This window comes from Acomys russatus, chromosome 6 (genome assembly GCF_903995435.1).
Source record: "Acomys russatus chromosome 6, mAcoRus1.1, whole genome shotgun sequence".
Taxonomy (NCBI): domain Eukaryota; kingdom Metazoa; phylum Chordata; class Mammalia; order Rodentia; family Muridae; genus Acomys; species Acomys russatus.
In genome coordinates this window covers 27498984-27516058 of record NC_067142.1, presented here as the reverse complement: position 1 = coordinate 27516058, position 17075 = coordinate 27498984, and the positions used below count along the sequence as shown (strand labels likewise).

General features: G+C 48.5%; 1 protein-coding gene across 1 annotated transcript in view; it reads left to right on the top strand.

The window, feature by feature from the left end:
- The window catches only part of Zranb3 (zinc finger RANBP2-type containing 3), a 199381-nt gene extending 192238 nt beyond the window's left edge, over positions 1 to 7143 (top strand). The window contains 3 exon segments of the mRNA XM_051147304.1: positions 1034 to 1424; positions 5369 to 5500; positions 6324 to 7143. Of these exon segments, the coding sequence (XP_051003261.1) occupies positions 1034 to 1424; positions 5369 to 5500; positions 6324 to 6422 (622 nt within the window). The 3' untranslated portion in view covers positions 6423 to 7143.
- Positions 7144 to 17075: the final 9932 nt, after the last annotated feature.

The following is a 17075-nucleotide window of genomic DNA, read 5'->3' as shown; positions in this document are numbered from 1 at the left end:
AGTACTGCTTCAGAGCTAGCTGCAGTGGCACACACCTGTAATCCTACCACTTGGGGAGGTAGAGACAGGTGGATTTATATGAGTTCAAGGCCAGCCTGGTCTTCAAAGAGAGTGCGGGACAGTCAAGGCTACACGGAGAAACCCTATCTCAAAAACAACAACAACAACAAAAAACCAAAAGGAAAAAAACTGCTTCAAACCAATTTCTGTGATAACAGCCCCCATGGTGTGGCCACTTTAGAGGTAACAAAACAGTATCATGGTTTAATAGCTTTCTGGGCCTTCTAACAACACTCTTAGGCCCAGGACCTCATCATCTTAGGCATTAGAGATGAGAGACACCCAAACCCAGTAGCCTGTGTGACCTTCCCCAAGCCTGGGCAAAGATGCAAGAGACCTGAGCTTAGCCTGAGCTCTGTCTGCCAGCCTGGCCCTGTCTCAGCCATATGGACTCAATGTGGCTGGGATCCTAATCAAATGAGCATGCGTCCTGTTGCCCTTCATTTCTAATTTTTATCTGGTCAACTTGGCATTTACCTGTTCTGTCGCTCTGCCTTCACCCTGTAAGGCAGGAAAAAAAAAAAAAAACAAAAACAAAACCAGGTAGATTGCTGTGAGTTCAAGGCCAGCCTGGTCTACAAAGTGAGTCCAGGACAGCCAAGGCTACACAGAGAGGAACGCTGTCTCAAAACAAAACAGGAAGAGCCCATAGTGCCCTGAGGCTGGGGAGGTGTGTGGTGCAGCTGGGTGAGGAGCAGAGCGGCCAGCAGGCTTCCATGGAACACTTCAAGGACGTCTCGTGGTTCAGCACCCTCCGATGTCTGGAAGTGGTTAGTAGGGAAGCACTTCAGGGCCTGAAAAAGGATGCTCATGTCAAATTCATGTTTGTGGCATGGCTTTTCTCAAGTTGGCTGGACTATGGGGTCCTGAGCACAGGTATTTCACCTCCCCACTGAACACCAGATCTCAGGCATCGCTACAGAGCAGTGGCCCAGCGTCATTACTTACCTATACATGCTTTGTTCAACTGTAGAGAGCTTGACAGAACCTGTGTCCTGTCTCCGAATGCCGGCCCAGGTGATCTTGCTGTTGAGCTGTCTCCATCCAAAGGCTATGTTCAAGCTGTGGATAAGGAAGGAAGGCCGCTCTGCCTCCGCTGCCAGCAACCCACCTGCCAGCCAGAGCAAGGGCCCAAAGCCAGCGCCTGGGACTCACGGTTCTGCTCCCTTAAGTGTCAGGAAGAATTCTGGATCCGATCCAATAACAGTTACCTGAGAGCCCAGGTGTTTGCAGTGGAGCACGGTGTGTGTCAGCTGTGCAGTGTGAATGCACAGGAACTCTTCCTGCGAGTGAGAGATGCCCCTAAAAGTCAGAGGAAGAGTCTTCTAGACACTGCCTGGATTGCAAAGCTGCCATTGGAGCAGGTAGGTTATCATCGCATGTCAGGGGCAGTGGTGCAGTCACCGCGGATGCTGACTAACTCTGTCAGGTTCTAACCTTGTCCAAATACGCACAAAGGGAGAGAGAATGAGGAACCCACATGCCGTCGCCCAGGTCAGCAGTCACTGTGTTGCTGCTGCCTTCCATCTATCTCTCATTCAGTCATGAGTAAACACTGCCTGCCTCCATCTATCCATCCTCGCCTTCCTTTTCTGTCCCTCTCCTCCCTCCATTCCCGCCTTCGGCTTCTCTCCTTCCCTCCCTTTTTCTTCCTCCCCCTTTTCTTCTTCCCTGTCTCCTTCTCTCCCCATCTTCCCTCCTTCCTTTCCCTCTTTCTCCCTGCCTCCCCTCCTCCCTTTTGTCTCTCTTACTGCTCTCATTCTCACCCTTCCCTCTCTCTCAGCTCGTCCTTTTTAAAAGCGCAATCACAGCACAAACAACTACAGCCAACAGAATTATAACTCCTCGGTTGTAGAAGTGCATGTTTGCTTTCCAAGGTTGTCTCGTTTACTTCGTGTGTTGCTTTGGCTGCAGTGCCTTCCGTGCTCCTTCAGCCTCTAGCACCTCCTCCCTCCTTTACATCACTGTGCTGTTTCCTTCATCCTGTGTGCCCCACTGTATCCATGTGATGTTCCATGGCTTATTTTCCTGGCCTGAGAGCTTCCTGGGCAGGCTGTACAATCCAGAGCTGCACATGGATTCTGATTCTGTGGTAAAAAGAGATTAAGTAATGGTACATGACTGCAAACACAGACACCTGGCAGCTCTTAGATCCACTTCCAGTGTGTTAGTATCTTAGGATGGGGTATAAGGGGCATCTTAGTTAGGGTTTCTATTGCTGTGAAGAGGCATCATGTCCAAGGCAACTCTTATAAAGGACAACATTTCATTGGGCTGGCTCACAGTTCAGAGGTTCAGCCCATTATCATCATGGTGGGAAACGTGGCAACGTGCAGACAGACATGGTGCTGGAGAAGGAGTTGAGAGTTCCTTCTCTCAAAAGCAGAAGCAACCATGTCCCACACTGGGTGTAGCTTGAGTATATATATGACCTCAGAGCCCACCCCACAGTGACACAATTCCTCCAGCAAGGCCACACCTATTCCAACAAGGCCCCATCTCCTAATAGTACCTCTTGTTATGGGCCAAGCATTTAAACACATGAGTCTGGGCAGGGGGTGGGGCATACCTATTCAAACCACCACAGGGAGTAACCCCAAAATGCAGCTTGCAATAAAAAGGCTGTGTGGCCATTCCATTGTAAAATACAATTTTTAAAAAGATTTATTCATTGTTTATACAGTATTCTGACTGCATGTATGCCTGCCTGCCAAAATAGGGTACCAAATCTCATTATAGATGATGGTATGAGCCACCATGTGGATGCTGGGAATTGAACACAGAGCCTCTGGAAGAACAGCCAGTGCTTTTAACCTCTGAGCTATCTCCCCATCCTGTAAAATACAATTTTAATAAAATAGTTTATAGCCAGTTATTGTTCCTAGCATGCTCGTCAGTATTCTCTTAGCTTCCCAAAGCTCAGACAAATGGATGATCTTCTTAGAAAAACTAATCTATGTTTCCAACTAAAAGAAAATGTTTAATTTTGTGGGGTGCTCAACCAGAAAATGGTCACCTAAACAATCCCCACCCACTAAAATATTAGATGAATTACTGTCAGCTAAACAAATTATATATTTTAGCCTGATGTGGTGGTGTACACCTTTAGTCCTAGCACTCAGAAGGCAGAGGCGGGCAGGTTTCTGCTATCCTGGTCTACACAGTGAGTTACAGGACAGCCAGAGCTACATAGTGAGACTCTGAATATATATATAATTTTTTTAAATGAATTATATATTTTAATTTAGTTTGCCCTCTACAATATCATTGAAATAGATAATAATTGTTTCTAAAAGATAAATTAATATATCTCTTGCATACAGAGAAGTATACTATTTCTCTAATAATATTCCTGAGATATCCCTTGGCCTAGTTGATGAGGGATATACTGTACCCTTGAGAGGAATGTCAGCAAAGCTCCCGTGCTATCTACTGCCTGGGCATTGCAAGCTTCCTGAAGTTTTGCTGTGAAATGACCCAAGGTCATCTGGAAAGTGACCTGTCTAGGACTGTCGCAGTCACGGGTTAGACCCTGTACCCAGACGTGCTGAGGGGAGACACCTCAGCACTAGGCTCAGACCGAGTGAACAGGGGTCTGTCAGGAGGCAAATTCAACATGTTGAGAGCTGCTGCTCCCACTGGATGTGTGGGAGGTGAGGGTGGGGGGGGGGGGGGGGAGGGGGGGTGGGGGCTACACATTTACCGGGAAGAATAAAGACACACCTTCCAGATCATTGAGTCTGTCAATTGAAGCTGCTCACAGAGAAAGAAATGATTGAAAAGGGCATACCCAAATGGATTTCTTTTCTAAGAAAATGGCATTTAGAATGACATTTGTAGTTACTTCTAAAACTCTGTATCTTCCGACAGAAGGCCTGAAGTGCAGCACAGAGGGACAAGCAGGCAGTGAAAAAGGCCAGCGGGAACACGTTCCCTGCACCAGCCTGCTGCCTGGGAACTGCTCAGAGTCGCACTGTTGGTCACTGGTCCTTCCCAGCGTCCTGTGTGCTTCCCTAACAGTGCTTGACAAATGTCCAGTTTGGCCAGCACCATTTACTAAATAGGTTGTCTTTTTTTCCAGGGTATATGTTGGACACTTTTATCAAAACTTAGGGGATCACAGCTGTATGGGTCTGTTTCTTGGTCCTCTGTTGTGTTCCATTGGTCTATGTGTCTGTCTGTCTATTTATTGGGTTTTTGAGACAGGGTTTCTCTGTGCAGCCTTGGCTGTCCTAGACTCACTTTGTAGACAAGGCTGGCCTCGAACTCACAGAGTTCCACCCGTCTCTGCCTCCCAGTTGCTGTCCTGTCCCTTTGAGGTCAGGAATATGATGCCTTTCTCTGTATTTCTTTCTGATGTAGGCTTGAAATAATCATGGTTTGCTTCATTTATGAAATTAACTCTAATTTCTTTCTTATCCAAGACTAAAAAAAAAAAAAAACAGCTGTCATACTGATGTTTAAACAGCTGCAGTGTCCTAGTGCATGCTGGTTTTACTGTCTCAGGTAAAGTGTTGAGACTGATCTCATTGTAGTGCAGGGCATCGTTGGTTAGCATGTGTGCACTGGCCTAGACACTGGCTGGTTTAAGTAGCTGTCTTCGTTTGCTTCAGATATCAAGATGCAGGTGTTTGTTGTGGAGATTTCATGCCATGCCACCTGGGAAATTATCTGGTAAATAATGAAGTCTGGCCAGCCCTGGCGCAGCTCAGTTGGGAGAGAGCCTGCCTGGCACACACAGAAGCCTGGGTTCCATCCCCGGCGCTGCATAACCCCGGTGTGCCGTAACCCCACACGTGGAAGGCTGCCTGGTGGGTCTGATCGGACCTGAGACACAGGAGGTCTTATTCTGGAAAGTAAAAGACATTGTGAATGGTAGGTAGTGTTGCCCTGCCAATGAAATATCGACAAATTCAATTAGGTCAACAATGAATTGGGAAGCTTTAATTTCCAATATGTTCTTATTTTCTCACTTTTGGGTTCATAAATATGTAAAGCAACTTAAAGTGTCAAAAAAACAACCAATTTCCCCCCAAACCTGTCAGGAGCCTTGGGATCTTATACTTGGTTTATAAGGTTTTTGGAATGTGTTAGGTAACGTGATGGGGAAAAAACTCTTTCAGATACACATTTTATTGCTTTCAATTTGCTAACTTAGAGGTTTTGTCTTTTTTTTTTTTTTTAACTTACAACAAAAGCTATAACGAGCCATCCTACTGTGTTTGTCCCTGAGATTTTGCTCACAGCACACAGCCCATGGTTCCTGCAGCAAACCGGCAAAGTTGCTGACTGTATGTTCTTCCTGCAGCTAAATGAAATGCTAAGAAGCCCAGGAGAAGGCCACTTCTGGCAGGTGGATCACATCAAGCCAGTGTATGAGGGAGGGGGACAGTGCTCCCTGGACAACCTGCAGACTCTTTGCACAGTGTGCCACAGAGAGGTCAGTGACACTCAGGCATGCGCATAGGTCCGAGCAGCCCTGGGGAAACTGGATGAGACTGTGGAGGGGCATGCAGCCCATCCGGGGACAGAATGACCTGCCGCTGCTCTCATCCCACCCAGTCCCAGATGCAAGGCCGGGTGCCACCCTCTTCACCCATGCTCTGGGCTGAGGATGCGGCACGGTGGGTAGAATCGTTGCTTAACAGCAGAGGCCCTGGGTTCCACCCCAGCACTGCACAGATTCCATGCCTTGGTGCTTTTGGGAACTGGAGAATCAAGGGTTAAAGATCAGCTGGCCATGGTAGGCAGCACAGGAGAGGTGGGTGGAGCTGAAGTCAAGGCCAGTTTGGTCTACACAGTAAGTTCCAGGATAGAAGGCACCAGCAATGAGAATGCCATCTTTTCTGTTTTTGTTTGCTTTTTGGACTCTTGTGAAAAATCTTTATTTTGACTTAACAGAAGAATCCAGCTCTATCCCATTTGATTTTGTACAGTTTCTTATGCATTGAGCTGGGAATGAATTTTCTGACTTGGGTCCAGAAAATAAGAAGTGGACAAACTTTTGCCCACTGAACGCTGGAATTTTAAGATGTGTGTAATTACATGCAGGGCTCATGGTCTTCAGGTGCTGAGATAGTCTCCACGAGAATGTCTTCTTCCAGCTGAGACCAGGAAGCCTAGGCTCTTAGGACCCTGGCGGTGGCCCGGAGCACATCCTGTGGCTAGGCACTGTGTGCATGGGTAGTGTGCATTCCCCCACTCCCCTCACTATGGCACAGAGCCGCCTCCCTAACCTGAACCGTGCGTTTGTTAACTCCTAGAGAACCGCCCAACAAGCCAAGGAAAGAAGTCAGGCGAGACGACAGTCTCTGGCAGCGAAGCACGGGTCAGACATCACTCGCTTTCTGGTGAAGAAGTGAAGCAGAGCAGACGGCTTGCAGGTGGGAGATCTGGCACGATGGAGCTTCGTGTTTGCCTAGTATTTTAAGAGAGAAAAGTTGGTAAACATAAATCAAGAACTGGAGTTTAATTCTTGTGCCAAGTCCTCCTAGGGTTAAGTGCTTCACAGGAACGGGTGTGTTAGGAAGCGTGTGGGATGTGGATCGTCAATTACGTTTCCGCAAGATTTTGTTCACTGCATTGTGCATAGGTAATATGTGATAAATATATCCCAATCACCTGACAGTTGCTTCTTGATTAGCATTGGTTCTGAACTCTGTGGTATAAATGGAACATTCCAGAACAATCGGGAAATTTTGGAGATGAGCCTCCATTATTAAGAAATTCTGGGAAGAGCATGCCAGCCTGCTTCTTGTACACAAGCTCCCAGACCTAAGCCTGGGTGCATGTTCTGGAGTGTTGCCTCCTTGTTTTATTTCTGGGCCAGTCATCTTTACTGAAAAGATACTTTTGTAACCATGCATGGTATCTATGTAGAATTTGTAATCATGAGAACAAATGATAGAACATAAAGTATAGCGCCACACAAGCCCCTTGCTCTGTTTTCTGTTTGCTTGCTTGTTTGCTTTCTGCATTTTGTTTTTAATGTATAAAACTAGGCTAACTGTCAAAACAGCTTTTGTCTCCTTGTCCTCATTTTCTGGTTTTAAAATCCTGGTAATATTTTGTTTTGTTTTGTTTTTTTAATAAACCTTGTATTTTTAAAGACCTTTAAAATTATGTGTATCTGAGTGCAGTTGCCTGCAGAGGCCAGATGCTATGTATCCCAGACCTGGTGTTATAGGCAGCAATGTCAGCCAGGGTGCTAGAAACTGAACTCAAGTCTAGAAGATCAACAGGCACTCCTTACCACTGGACCATCTCAAGTCCTATTTTAGTATGTGTATTTGTGGCACCTCTTTTGAAAAGGAATGATGGCAGACGACTAATATTGGTGCACACCTTTAATCCCAGCACTCAGGAGGCAGAGGCAGGTGGATCTTTGTGAGTTTGAGGCCAGCCTGGTCTACAGAGAAAGTTCTAGATTAGACAGAGCCATGTGGTAAGACCCTGTCTCCATAACAAGTGATGGTGGAGTTGGAAGATGGCTCAGTTGATGAGATACTGGCCACATAGCATGATAGCCTGAGTCTGCACTGCAGAATCTGTGTAAAAACCTGGGTGTGTTGCCCACCTGCAACCCCAGCACCGAGAAGGCAGAAACAGAAGGTCCCCTAGGGTCCCTTTCCAACAACCCAGGGACGAGGTGAGCTTCAGAGTTAGTGAGAGACCATATCAAATATAAGGTAGAGCGCAATCAAGGAAGACACCAGATGTTGGCATCTAGCTTCTATACACACACACACACACACACACACACACACACACACACACACACACACTCAAGACAAATGGTGATAAAATTCACTATATAAAAACATAATCAGAAGGTTAAACATACTTTAAATACAACGGTAACATTAAAGAAGTTAGTGATAATGTTGGACTGGAAAGGTGGCTCAGTGGGAAGAGCACACATGAGCTGCTCTTCAGAGCACGGGGGTTGGATTCCCAGCACCCACATGACAGCTCGCATCCATCTGTGACTCCAGTTCCAGGGGACCCAGTTCCCTCTTCTCGCCTTGGACACCAGCACACACACAGTGCCTAGCCACACAGGTTGGCAAGACTCCCATACACATAAGAATAAAATAAATTTTAAAAAATTAATTTTTAAGTAACCTTTTAAAAAGAACAAGAAAATGGTGATAATGAAATGACAGGGAAGCCACTCCTGCCATGTGCACCATCAGGAAGGGTGAAGAGTCAAAAGAACATCACTTCCGGTTCCAAGGAGGACTTACACTGGTAAAGGCTCCCATTTGTAAATACCACTGGGAGGCGCAAACCCATGCCAAGTGCTTAATTTATGCATTTTACCATTTTAATTAGCAGGTAGTAGTTTCTGCCTTATTTTTAGAAGGCTGAGGCATCGTGAGCTTGCCTTGCAGAGCTGTTAGGTCTACAGGGACTCACGAAGAGAGCAAGTGGTGCTGTCTGTCTTGTAAATGAGACCTGATATTTGGATGCTGTTCTGCTTTGCACACCTGGCTCCTTGCACTTTTTGCCTCATTTTCAGGCACCTAGGAATCATCACAGTTCAGAGTTGAGAGGCCCAGGCCCAGCTCACCGCCTCTCCCCTGCAGCAGTGGAGTTTAACTAGGTTAAAGTCAAGGGAGCTTCTTCTTTACTCAGACTGCAGCAGGAATCCTCAGGAGAGTTCGCAGGTGTAGTTCTGCATGACGGTTTTGTTACAGGGCCCCAGACCTTAGCACAACTGACTTCATGATGGAAGTACCCTTCAGGTTGTACAGCTCAGCACACAGACAGCACCACCTGCCGAAATGAAAACAAACACCTAATCCATCAAAGTCCATACATAGTTCTTAGAAAATGTGAATGTACTAACCTTGGTTTTTGCCTTCTGTACCTCTGCTTCCGGCTAACGGTTCTTGTTAACTGAGGTATGTCAACTCAGAATATGGTTTTTATGCCTCAGAGCTTACCCTGAGAAAGGCTCCATGCTACACTGGGATCCCCAACACCCAGTGTAGTCGCCAGCTGGCTAATAAAGACTTCTATTGGCTTAAATTTATGTCTGCGCTGTCTTCTCTGGTGGATGTCCCACAGCATTTCAAGGTATGGTCCATGGAGCTGGGTTCTTGTCCAGAACAAATATCCGCCATTCAGGTCACTGGCTGGCTCATCTCCATCTCTTCCTGACTCAGCTCAGCTACTTTGTCCTTCCCTGGTTTGCCCCCAATTTACAAATATACTGGCATGAAGGGTTAGGGGACTGAAAATAAATGTGACCCCATGGATGTCTTGACAGTCTGAAGGAGAAGCAGTCCTCTCTGTAACCAAGGGGACAGGAAGAGCCTTTGGGCAGGATGTCAGGCCCTGGGTTCATTGCCCCGTGCTACAGAGGGGGGAGAAGAGAGGATTTGTGGTTAGGGGTTGGTAGTGTAGCTCCGTGGATGGAGAGCTTGCAGAAAGCAAAAGGCCCTGGGGTCCATCCCTAGCACCACAAAAGCCAGGTGTGGTGCACATGCCACTCACCCCAGCAATGGGGAGCTGGAGCCCAAGGATCGAGAGTTCAAGGGCATAGTGAACTTGAGGCCAGCCTGTGGTGTATGATTCTCTATCTCAGAAACAAAAAAATCTAAAAAGAACAAGTGGGGACCAGAGAGAGAGAGCGAGAAAGTGTGGGGGCGGAAGAGCACACCCGTGTGCAGAAGCGCGGTGCCAGGGAAGAGGCCAGCTGTGTCCACACAGTCAATGCAGCCGATGGGCTCAGCTCTGAAAGACTCCGGGAAATGAAAAAGGAACGCGTCTGGACTCAGGGACTAGAAAGGGGCTGTGCGAGCCAAGCCACTCAGTGTGAACCAAGTGGCCCTCACTTGGCATGGCTGCACAGCCACATGGGCCAAACTTCCTGAGCAAGGTGGGCTGACACCCCAGCCATGTTTGCATGCCTGGGCCATGCCTTCCTGTTACCGTCTCTGAGGGACATTAATCCCAGTCTGTGATGACTAATAAAACCTCTCCCTTCAGCCAGGGAGGAATTCACACACTTTTACCTAGTGCTCAGGAGGCAGAAGCAGGCGGATCTATGTGAGTTCAAGGCCAGCCTGGTCTACACAGTGAGACCCTGAATAACAACCGCCTCCCCCCCCCCCCCCGCAAAAAAGAAAGTCTTTCACTCAAAGTTAGTGACAGCTAAGCTGCATTCTCAGGGAGTTTGGTGTGACAAATGAATAGCCACCCACACTGTCTCCCTGTGAATGGGAGGCTGTCTGCCCACACATCTCCTTAATAAATGAGACCTCTTCTTCTGGACTTGAATGAAACAGCTAAACTATGGGTGTTTCAGAAATAAAGGTGTGAAGCGCTTAAATCACATGCGAAGGAAGCCAGTGCTGGGTGAAGTGGAAAGGGGTGGAAATCAACCATCAAAAATAGACTGGGAATAACAGCTCCCTTTCTGTGGCGGAACTTCCCAGCCTCCCACTTTCCACCTTTTATTCTCTTAAACTGGAAACTTGCAAGCCTCGCATGGGTGTGTGAGAGTCTGTTTGATTATATAACCACAAGGAAAGTGCCCCAAGTCACCTCTAGATTCCCAGCTGATCTCTGATGAGGAGGGTCTCTGCCACCCAGCTGTGGCATGCTCTTATTTAGCTGCAAGAAATGTCACCGTCTCCCATAGGTACTCTGGGTTCTAGCCACCTGGTTCTCTGCCTTAGGAGCCTCTCTCCTTGCTCTCAAGTCACTGACCAGTGTCTTTCCAGTAGCCAGCAGCAATAGTGCTCCGGAACACCTTAACAATAGCATTGTGAGGCTGGGAAGCTGGCTCAGCGCGTGAAAGAGCTTGCTACACAACTGTGAGGACCTGAGTTCAGATCCCCGACCCCCATGTCAAAACCTGATGAATCAGTGCACATCTGTAACTCTGGCTCTCCTGTGGCAACAGAGAGGTAAAGACAGAAGCTTGCAGGCCAGCCAGCATGGTAGACACCCGGCTGTAAACAGCAGAGACCCTGGCTTAAACATGGTGGAAGTGAAGAGGACCCTAGCTTGTCTTCTGACCTGCACTCGCAGCTATGGCATGTGAACACACCTGTGAACACACACACACACAAACACACATGGGGTCGGGGAGGGAGAGAGAACAATTACTGTGGGCCAAGCATGGTAGAGCATGCCGTATATGTCAGCACTCAGGGCAGAGACAGGTGCATCTCAGTGAGCTTGAGGCCAGCCTGGTCTACATGGTGAGTTCCAGGCCATGCAAAACTACGTAGTGAGACCCTGTCTCTCTCTACATATATGGTAACTAAGTAGGTAGGTTAATAGATAAAATTGTGCATTTTTGGCTGCTATATTTTGCCGTCTTTCTGCAGTTATGTTATTAGCCTTTCCTATAACCACATGTCAGTGTTGGATTGCAGAACTTCAACACACACACACACACACACACACGCACACACACACACACATGCAGGCGCACATGCGCCTGCGCACACCCATACACACATGCTCTCCATTCACATCCTCTTCCCTCTCATACAGACCACACTCCTGGCTGAGAACATCTTCCCTTGATGATGCAATTGAGTTTTACATGAGCACGTGCCTGTGGGAAGCGAGCCTTTAGCTGGGTGTCCGCCCTGACTCTCGGAGACCAAACATTGGCGGTTTATTCTCAGTAGCTGAGCCATGGATGGCTGGAGAAGACCCTGTAGCTAATTAAGCCGTGAGGCCCAGGGCGAGCCGTACTCCGCTGGCTGGCTGGCCTGGCTGTGGCCTATCAAGTCGTTTTCCGCCAGAGCTTCCTGAGCACACTGGGCGGAAGACTCAGAATCTGCTCTGCAGGCTGCTGGGGTCACAGGCAGGTTTCTTGGGTTGCTGCAGCTACCCAGGTTAGCTGGTCTAGAACTTTCCCTCTTCAAGGTATCAACGCCATCAGCAGGTTCTGGAGCAGAGCTGAAGTTAACGAGGGTCATCTGGCATAGGTGTGGACCCTGGCAGGCCCGAGGCCCAGTGTGCTCTTTGGATTTGGGTTTTTATACTGAGTTTGAGGAGCCATCTTGGTCTGGATGAAAGCTGTAGGTATCTGGGCCACACAGAATTCGAACAGGGAGCAGTGGGAACAGGGCTAATCTGTAGAGAGGCCTTGGTTGTCTGATGGAGGTTGAATTAAAAATAAAAATAATGATACTAAACCTCTCAGTTCATAAAGGAAGGCTGCTGGACAAAGTCCAATGTGAACTGTAGCCAGGAAGCCGCAAGCCTCCTGTGCCACCTCGCCCAGTTTGTCTTACGGTGACAGTGACGGAAAACACTGACAGGTGGGAAGAGGCCGGCTGCGAGCAGGCCTTGTGGGGTTTTCAGTGACTTGCCTGGCCAGGCTGTCCAGAACTCCATCCATTTTCCCCTCTACAAATCCCAGGTGCAGGCTGAAAATGTGGTTTGTCAGGCAAGCGGGAAGCCCTGAGTTTGTGCCTCAGCACTGCATAAAACAGGCAAACACACCTACAGCTTCATCGGCAGAAGTGGAGGCAGGGGGATCAGAACTCGAAGCCAGCCTAGACTGCATGCCACCTTGCACTTGATTTGCTCTTAACCTTGGCAGAAATAACATGAAATTGTGGTGAGGGACGTTGGGGGCCAAAGCTGTTAGAACAGAGGAGCCCTTGAGCTCAGGGACCTGGAGTCCCCGTAGCAGTCACTGGCTATATAGGAAGTTTTGGGGGTCTATCATTTGAGCTTGTTTCTTGGTGAGGCACTTTCAGCGGTGGGGATGGGGGTGGGGTGGGTGTCCTATTCTGCACCTGGAATAAAGGCAGCCATTGCAGGTGGGAAGGCCTGAGGCTCGGGTTGGTAACGAGCCTCACCAGTGTCCAGCGCAGCTTCCTGGGCATGCTTGGTGGGCAGCAGGCTTTAGGACCAATGTCTCTTTTAGAGAAAAGTGAGAGCGCCCTTTGAATCAGCACCCGGAAGTGGGCAGTGTGGTGAGCAGTGAGGAAAGTGTGCTTAGAAATGACCTTTGATCCACACGGCAGGACAGATGCTGGCATGCAGGTGTCGGGGACTCCTCTGAGGAGAGCTCATAGGACTGACAGCCTAGTCCCACTGGAGGTACATGCAGAAGGCAGAACCTTGGATTCTGGTGTGTGCTGACTGTATTCAGTCTAAGCAGGCGGGACCCACCTTTGAGCCTTGTGATAAATATTGATATCTCCAAAGCTCCCACTTGCGAACTGCACAATCGAGTTATCAGATGAAAACATTGCAGGAAGATTCTGCTTATGATTTTGGTATGCAGCTGCATTCTCAGCTGTAAGTATAATTCCTGAATTCCTGGGATGCCCTGCAGGGGGTCAACCCAATGCCTCAGACATGCTCAGCGTGAGCCCTACCACTAAGATACACCCAAAGCCAGGTGACTGACTGACAGAGCCAGTGATTCATGCATAAGTTACATGAATAAGAATAAAGGACAGTTTGTGGGTGAACGTCTCACAATTTGGGGAACATCTCAGCAGCCTGCATTTTCAAAGTTGTTAACGCTCAATCCAGTGCAGAAGCCTTTGGTTGGTTGGTTTGGTTTTTTTTGGGTTTTTTTTTCGAGGCAGGGTCTCTCTGTGTATCCTTGGCTGTCTTGGACTCGCTTTGTAGACCAGGCTGGCCTCGAACTCACTGCGATCTGCCTGCCTCTGCCTCCCTGAGTGCTGGGATTAAAGGCGTGCGCCATCGTGCCTGGCACAGGAGTCATTTTTAAGTTAACCTCACTACAGAATGAAATGTGGTTCTTACCAAAGGGGGCTTTTCTCCCTGCCTGACAGGCTATCAGATCTGCCTAAGGAGCAGCTGCTATGTGAAATATGGACCGTGCCCTCACTGAAGTATTGAGCCGTCATTTAAGTCAGTTGAGACATATGATCGTCTCGTCATGTTCCGAGGATGCTAAACTGTCTTCTTGTAAGAGCCGGGAATACAACAGAGGGAACAGATGCAGCCACTTCTCTGGAGGAGTATGGCAGAAGTGTGTGGCACACTGGCTTTCAGCAGTCAGCAGTGAGGTCACCTGAGGTGCTGTGGAGAGCGCCAGTCTCTGGACATGTGGGCACTCAGCTTGAAGTCCTCACCTCACTAGTTTTGTTCTGAGTCTTGGCCCTGCTTCTGGTTGTCCTTGCTGTTTGTTTCTCACTTTTTCTGAAACAGGTTCTCACTATGTAGTTCAGACCTGGCCTCCCACTCATCCGCCCTCATGCTGTGGCCTCCTGCACGAGGATTACAGGTGTGAGCCATCATGGCTTCACCTCTGTTTCTCTAAGTGCTGTGAACCTGTTGCTGGTTGGAGTTCCCTCACTGCTCTGGTGCAGGTAAATTTCCAGATTTGCAGTTTGATTCAGTTTGGCTCAAATAGATTGGCTGGAGGAATTTTCTCCTTCAATGTTGCTAAGCAACTTCATGTCACCTGTAGATGTGATGGCGACATGGCAATGCTGATAGGCGCCTTCCCCTCAGTGCTCTGCTTTATTTGTTGGGTTCCTTACTCATGTGTGCGGGGGTTTTGCCTGTGTGTGTCTGTGCACACTGTGCCCTTGGAGGCTGAAAAGAGGCTGCCAGTTACAGACTGTTGTAAGCCACCATTGTGGGTGCTGGGAATCAAAACCAGGTCCTCTGCCAGGTTTGGTGGTGCACGCCTTTAATCCCAGCACTTGGGAGGCAGGTGGTTATACTGTGAGTCCGAAGCCAGCATGGTCTACAAAGCTAGTCTAGGACTGCCAAGATAACACAGAGAAACCATGTCTCAAAAAAAACCTAAAACAAACAAAACTGGGTCTTCTGGGAGAGTCAGTGATCTTAACTGGAGTCCTTTCGCCAGCCCGGTGCTTTTAATACCATATTGACGTTAATGTTTGTTGTTGTGTGGATATGACCTTTGCTACAGTCAAAGAATATCGGGGTTTGTGGTCTGTGGATTTTGTGTAGTGTGTCTGAACACTCCTGATCCCATACAGAAAGGTCTGTAACAAAGGCCCTCAGACTAGGGTACATTCCAGAGGGTTTGGCTTACCAAGACACAGCTACCCTACTTCAGAGCTTCCTGCTCAGGTATGTTGGATGACCAAGGAACTGGTCACTCATTTTTTCTTTTTCTTTTGTATTTGCACTTGTTAGTGCGGGTGCATGCACATACGTGTGGAGACCAGAAGTCCATGCTAGGTGTCTCCCTCAGTCACCCCACTTTTCTCTTTCCCCTGATACGGCATCTCATTATGCAGCCCTTGCTGGCCTGGAACTCACTCTGTAGACCAGGCTAGCCTTGAATACAGAGATCTGCCTGCCTCTGCCTTTTGAGAGCTGGAAATAAAGGTATTTGTGATTGTACACACCTTTGTCCCAGCGCTCAGGAGGCAGGGGCGGGGGAAATTTCTGAGTTTAAGGCCAGCCTGATCTACACAGGGAGTTCCAGGAAAGATAGGACTACATAGAGACTCTGTTTCAAAAACAAAACAAAAGCCAAGTGTTGCCAGCTCACTTTGTTTTTGAGACAGGCTTTCTCACTGTACCTGGGGTTTGTGGGAACTAGCCAGGGATCTGCCTGACTCAGTCTCACCAGCATGCTGCCACACCTGGCTTTGTGTTTGGTTGTGGAGGTTGAACTAGGCTCCTGGGGCAGCAGAAACTACATGAACTGAGCCATCTTCCCAGCCCCAGTGATCTGGCCTGCTCAAAAGCGCCCAGATGGTACTGACACTACTGGTCTAGGATCCGAGCTTTAGAATCACAGCTCAGTCTCTAGGGTGTATGCATGCTTGGTTGACATCTTAGGTAATGCAAAATCATTTCCAGAGTTGTACCAGTTACACTCCAGTCAGCCATGTGTCACTCTGGAATGTTACCAGTGTGCTTGGCTCCTGTGCATAAGATGCAGGCTCCTCCTGCCTAGCTCTTGAACATGGCCCCTGTGTGTGAGGTGACATCTCCCTGAGTCTGACCCTGTGTGTGAGGTAGCATCTCCCTGAGCCTAGCCCCTGTGTGTGAGGTGACATCTCCCTGAGCCTGGCCCCTGTGTGTGAGGTGACATCTCCCTGAGCCTGGCCCCTGTGTGTGAGGTGACATCTCCCTGAGCCTGGCCCCTGTGTGTGAGGTGACATCTCCCTGAGCCTGGTGACATCTCCCTGAGCCTGGCCCCTGTGTGTGAGGTGACATCTCCCTGAGCCTGGCCCCTGTGTGTGAGGTGACATCTCCCTGAGCCTGGTGACATCTCCCTGAGCCTGGCCCTGTGTGTGAGGTGGCATCTCCATGAGCCTGGCCCCTGTGTGTGAGGTGGCATCTCCCTGAGCCTGGCCCTGTGTGTGAGGTGGCATCTCCCTGAGTCTGGCCCCTGTGTGTGAGGTGACAACTCCCTGTGCCTTGCTCCTGAATTGTGTGTCTCCCCCCCCCCCCCCCCCCGGTGATATGAAGAGGGTTTTAGAACATCTGTTCTATCTGCTGTGGACCTTCCTTCTTCTCTGGAAGAACAGCCAGTGCTTCTTACCCGTCATCTCTGCAGCCTGAACTGTGTAGGTCTTTATGCAGCTTGGATATTGATTGCCTGTCTGATGCATAAGTTGGCAAGGATATCTTTCTCATCCCATAGTCTGTTTTTCTTGGGAGTAGCTGAGTGATACAGTGCTTGTCAGCATGTGCAAGGGCCCAGGTTTCATCCCCAGCACCAAAAAGGAAAGAGAAAGAAAGAAAGAAAGGAAGGAAGGAAGGAAGGAAGAAAGAAAGGAAGGAAGAAAGAAAGAAAGAGAGAGAAAAAGAAAACAGAAAGAAAGCGAGCTGGGTATGGTAGTGTACACCTTCAATCCTAGCAATCAGTAGGCAGAGGCAGGAAAATTTCTTTGAGTTTGAGGCCAGTCTGGTCTACAAAGTGAGTCCAGGACAGCCATGGCTGTTAAACAGACAAACACTGTCTTGAAAAATCAAATCAATAGGTAGGTAGGTAGGTAGGTAGGTAGATAGATAGATAGATAGATAGATAGATAGATAGATAGATAGATAGATAGATAGAT